Raw genomic sequence first — 5,852 nt, forward strand, 5'->3', positions numbered from 1 at the left:
CACTACATATGGATGTATATAAACGTATTTTAGAGTGTAAATTCACTCCGATTCGCCTTGTCTGTAGCTAATGATTACATCAGATCATATACCAGATATGCTAGGAGATATATTATCACTAGCACTATATACGGATGTATATAAACGTATTTTAGAGTGTAAATTCATTCCGATATGCCTTGTCTATAGTTCATATTGAAATCTTTAACTACATACGGATATATTTTAGAGGGTAGATTCATTCTGTTTGCCTTGTAAGTAGTCCATATTAGAATCTCTGAAAGGAGGGCGTATATTCAGGAACGGAGGGAGTAGTTGTTAGCCAACAAGAGTAACATGAACTTTACTTGTCCAGAAGTTCAGGCTAGGACCACTAAAAGAGCAACACTGAAACCAATTCTGAGCATCTCAAACATCCAGCAGAATCAAATGGAAAACGTATCATTATTCATGACAAGAACATTGTACAGAGTCTCAGTTTTGCAAATAATGCAACATACAGCTCAAATGCTGATAGAGATATACTCGTCAGGACTTGGCATCACTCCCGAGTCAGGAGTGGCAGGTGACCGATACAAGAACAAATTACTCTTTTGTGTGTAAATGAGAGCTCCAACATAAAATGGCGATTCTCTTCTAGACCACCGGTATCACCCAGGGCAGTTCCCATCAATGGCGGCTCAGCAAAAAAGAATGAGCGCACATTGAGGGAATGAATGAATGGATGGATATCTAACGTAAACCTATAATATACATGGCTAGAGTGTATCCACTTCAGTTAATTCTCAGTCGATCGTATACTTGTGCGCGGAGTAGCAAGAGTAGAAGGGTTTCTGCTGTTTTACCCAATGATATCTGATTTGTAAGTACATGGCTAGAGTTTATCCACTTCAGTTAATTCTCAGTCGATCATATACTTGTGTGCGGAGGAGCAAGAGTAGAAGGGTTTCTGCTGTTTTACCCAATGATATCTGATTTGGCCGCACGTCGTGAGCATCTAGTCCTCTTCGAGAGGCAGCAAGCACAGCCTTCAAGGAGCTCAAGATCCTCATCACAGGTCAGGATAGAAGCCAGCTCTGGGTTTTCCAGCAACATCTTGGAGGTCAGAAAACCAGCAATAGTCCATGTCTGATATGACCGTGACTGCTTCCCAATGAATCTTCCAGACCGGGTGTCATAGTATTCTGGCCACTTGTCAGCTGAGAGCTTCTCCTCGGCCACTGCAATGGCCCTGCGGGCCAACTCTGGTCTTCCCATTTTGATGCAGGCCAGTGTAAACTATAAGCAGCAACAATGGTTGGTCACTGATAATTTATAAGCATATAAGGGTACAAGAATTTTGGAGAAGTGCATTGATATATACATACCTGCCACAGTAGGGTTGGCCAAGATCCACCATTATGATATGACCATGGGCTGCACGTGCACAACATAGTTAGATGTCAAATAACTGTGGTGTTATGTTTAGAGAGCAGATTTAAGTCTTCGAAAATAGAATAGGACACACCATAAAGATATGCTGCCACCAAAAGAAAGAGAAACACAGAATAAAATATCAGTTTTATCAGCGCGATGACTCACGTGTTCTTAGGGTCACTGCCTGTAATAATGCGCCATTCATCATATTCCATTGCAGGGTAACAGATCTTGACGGGCATATTTGCTACAAGATCATCCCATTTCTCTTCAATAAGGCTAAGTATTCCCTCGGCTTGTGTTGGAGTAGTTAGAGATGAAGATATGGCCCAAAGGTTGCCAAGTGAGAAGAACCTAAAATCCATGTGAGCTGGCTGCAGATTTCCAATAAGATAACCCCCTTTCTCAGGAATCCAATCAACAAGCCAGGAAGGAATTTGCTCGGGATAAATGTTAAATTTGTTAGTTGCATCATGTGAGTATTCTTCTGTCTTGTATCTGTAGATCTCGTTTATCTTATTCATATCGACCCAGTAGTACTCCCTAATGTGAAAAGACAATGCACTGAGCCTGTTGTTGATGGCTCGGAGGAGGTGTTTTGAGCCCTCGTTCATAACAATCATTTCCCTTGAGCATCTTAGAGCAGAATAGAACAAAGCCTGAAAACAGGCCAAGCCTCATAAGTAAAGGGATTCTCTGTACTAACGACATGTTAGATAATACAGGTTTAAAGTAGCAGCATCATGTTCTTTCAAAATAGTATTGCATTCAGTAACACATTAGTTGCTTCATTGCAACAGGCTAAAAGTCATAAGTCATTCTACCATTTAAGAACAGCATCAGTACCTACATGTAGACTTAGACTATTGAGATAATACAGTTGTTCCACACTGCAGAATTGAGTCTCAATTTCAGCTTACTTGAATCTCAAGAGGATGCCCGTGTATCCCCATCCTCCTGTCTATCATGCATGATCCGTCTGTGACCAGTAAAGTGGGGAACATGTCAAACCCATCAGACAAACACAAACTCAAGATCAGCTTAATCCCGGTTTGCACATCCACTCTTTCTTGCAATGAATAGTCTCCTGTAATCTTGCAGTATGCTCTAAGTAAGATAATCCACCAAAGTCCTGCAAATGGTTAGGTTAGATTAGGTTAAAGCTGCAGGACAGACATTTCACAATTGTTACAGATTAATATCAGTATGGCTGCATGAAAGAGAGAGGGGTCGATATACCAGAATCAACTGGAGCTACACGGCCAATAGCTGATTCACCAAAGTCAGGATCCAGAATCTCCTCAAATGCTTCATTGTTTTCATCAAGTGGAACGGTCCTAATCTTAAAACTAGCTGGCATCAAGCCTTGCCCCGGGCTGTAACAGTCAACAGTTTTCTCCCAGCTCTGACCATCAGATAAATGAGGTACATCACTGAATAAAGATTCAAATTGATTTTAAGTGCTAGATAAGAAGCTTCTGTTTACAGACATTAACTAGTAAGCCATTTTATTAAGTTTTCAGGGAAATTGTCACAAAAGATTTAAGTTATCATATTTTTGCCATCTGATCTAGCTTTCAGAAACTTCTACAAGCATATTTGGTTACATCACTGGTGGTATTGCTCACAGATACCTAGAATAGGTTGAATTCGGCAGTAGACGTCTTTATAAGTTATGATATTGAGATTTGGCAAAGGATTTCCAAAGCATAATCCATCTGATAAATCACTCAACCGTAAACAGGATACCGCATATGGTTCATGTTGATAACTGCTGCCAATGAGTTTCCAAAATCTCTTCGAAGACAATATGTACGGAAGAGACGTGTTAGGCGTCAAAAGGTAAATCTTATCTTTGTCTCGTCCACAGAATACAAGCCCATACAGAACAAGAATTCATCACAAAACTACAAAACCACATGCTGCAAGCGAACTCATTACAGAGGGAGAGGGTAATTACGATCTTTAAAGCCAGTAAAAATCTCATATATATTCTAACCCTGCATACGAATTCGCTGATCTCTTATCCCAATTAGCACACACCGTGCACGCAAATAATACTAGTCACAGCGCTCTAATTATTTCGAATAAAAAAATAGCTCAACGAAATGATCCGGATCCGGATCCCAATATGCACAGACGCTCACCTGCAGCTGCAGGGTGTGGAGGAGGAAATTGCGGACGATCTCGGTCTCCCCGCGCATGAGGAAGGCAAGAGCGGAGGGCACAAAGTCCCTGATGAAGACCTGATCGTAGTTAAGCATCTCCGTACACTCGGGGTCCTCCGCCGCCACCGTGCCAACCGGCTCGCCGCAGTAGCTCACCACAGCCCTTCTCAGTAGCCTCCATGCCTCCCTCTCCGTCTCCGTCTCCTCTCTCACCGGTGAAGCAGACGCCGGACGTTCATCAGCCGGCGGCGCTGGGTCCTCCACAGGCGGGGTCTCCGGAGGGAAGGAGCCCGGGAAGAGCACGCGGTCGAAGAAGGGGAGGTTGCCAGCGACGGCGGAACGGGGATCGGAGGTTACGGGGGTGGGGGTGGGGGTGGTGCTCGGGTCGGGCTGCGAGGTATGCGACGCCGCCGACACGAGGAACGGGAGGCGTCGGCCGTGGTGGTGGTGTTGCGGGTGGGGGCATCTTGGGAAGAGCCGGATCACAGAGGCCTTCGCGGCCGCGGCTGAGGCGGAGGTGAGGAGGCGCTGGCGGCATGGCCTCGCGGCGGCGGCGAGCCCCATCGTGGTTTGACCATTCATATTGTAGCTCCGGCGAAAGTCACACGCGAGATGCTGGGGGCTACGCGTAAAAGGGATAGCACAAGTGGGAAAGCTTTTCCAAATATGTGGTCGGTCAGGGGCTGATTGGAAAACTGCAGCGTTCCGTGCCGTTTGGTTTTTGGTGTGTGGCCGTGTGGGTGGGGGGTAGCGTAAATGGAAGGGCGGAGGTGACCTTTATAGACTGAGATAGGCTGGGACCCACCCGGTTTTAAAGTGCACGCTTTAAACGATTGTTTTTCCTCCGTCTCTCCTTTTGGCCTTTTGGATGAGGTTCTTTTCTTTATTGCCCTTTGGACACCCTGAGAGTTTTTTTTCTAATTTTTGTTGCATCTTGCTTATATATACACAAACCCCATTGTCATTCATTAATTACCTACTTTCTCCAATTTGAAGTAAAACCATGTCAAGTATTTTTTAACAGAGACACATGAGTCCAGTCATTCCTCAATTGATGGTCGTATAATCACATCATTAACGAAAACCATCTCAATTCTTAATTCATGCCCGAACATGAGGCTTCTCAGCTCGTTCTGAACGATGGCCGTTCGATATGTGGGTCCAGTTTGAGGTGGCGTGATCCTGGCCATTCGGTTGCTCCGGTTCTGATTCGTTTTCGTCCTCCTCTCGTTCACGCTCGTCGCTTACCGGTGAGTCTACGCTCGACCCTTCCTCTCTCTGGGTGCACGCATTTGTGAGGTGGTTCCCGCGTCGGGGCAAGGGGGCCGCCGGGGGGGCACCTCGTCGATGTGACGGGGCGTCGTTCTTCGTCAGGTACGCGGCGTGCCCCGTGGCGTGAGTTGCCCGTCTGTGATTCGTTCAAGCGGCCCAGCACTGTTCGGTGGCGTGGGTGGCCTCCCTTATCCTGCGTCGCCGCCTGCCACTTCTCCTCCCCTCATCCTTTCATTTCGTTTTGTCTCGGCTCCACTTCCTGCTCTGCATCATCCTACTTGCTGGCCTGCGAGTCGTCGCCGAGGTTGGTTGGTTGCTAGCGAAGAACGATGGCATCGCGTAGCGGCGAGGCCGGTTAAGGTGGCTCTCCTCCCGCTTCTTTCCCCTTTTATGCGTTCGATTTGTGATGCCTAGCCTGTTTTGGATCTTGTATGTCCATTTGTCACACCCTGATTTTCATGCCGCAACACTTAAGCTAATAAATCATGATAAAGTGTGGTTTGACAAAAACTTTTGCATTATTTGGCTTTTATTTGGAGTTGGTTTTCTCTTTGTGTTTTTCAAGTGCTTTTTAAAGTCAACACAACTCCACCTTTTATACCTCATCTCCTTGCCCCAAGCTTCTGCCCAATGATCATGCCATGTGCATAGAGCAATATAGTATTTTCTTACAAAAATAATTTGGCAAAAAAGTATTTTCTAAAATTAGTTTCCAAAAACCCCTGAATTGAGGTTTGCACTACAAGTACTTGATTTGGGGTATGAAAAATATTTCAAAGAGTATATTTGAAACCTATTAGATATAGGACTCCCATAAACCACAAAAATATAATTTTAAAATTATTTTTCCTATTTTATTTGAAGGCTTTTTCTTAAGGCCAGAAATGGTATTTAATAGGTTAAAATTATTTTAAAGCTTCAAAAATATTTCAGCAAAATCAGGGAAACTCAGTGGACATATATTTTCCATATATAAGAATTTCAACACATGGTCAT

General features: G+C 44.6%; 1 protein-coding gene across 1 annotated transcript; it reads right to left on the reverse strand.

Annotated features, from left to right (window-relative positions):
• Positions 1-422: 422 nt before the first annotated feature.
• LOC123078300 (neutral/alkaline invertase 1, mitochondrial) lies at positions 423-4,326 on the reverse strand. Its single transcript, XM_044500759.1, has 6 exons — positions 3,564-4,326; positions 2,656-2,821; positions 2,337-2,548; positions 1,582-2,075; positions 1,368-1,416; positions 423-1,278 (listed from the first exon to the last, which is right to left on the reverse strand). The coding sequence occupies exons 1-6, from the start codon at positions 4,164-4,166 to the stop codon at positions 958-960; spliced, it is 1,845 nt and encodes a 614-aa protein (XP_044356694.1). The 5' UTR covers positions 4,167-4,326; the 3' UTR covers positions 423-957.
• Between the last annotated feature and the right edge of the window lie 1,526 nt (positions 4,327-5,852).

Source organism: Triticum aestivum, chromosome 3D (genome assembly GCF_018294505.1).
Source record: "Triticum aestivum cultivar Chinese Spring chromosome 3D, IWGSC CS RefSeq v2.1, whole genome shotgun sequence".
Taxonomy (NCBI): domain Eukaryota; kingdom Viridiplantae; phylum Streptophyta; class Magnoliopsida; order Poales; family Poaceae; genus Triticum; species Triticum aestivum.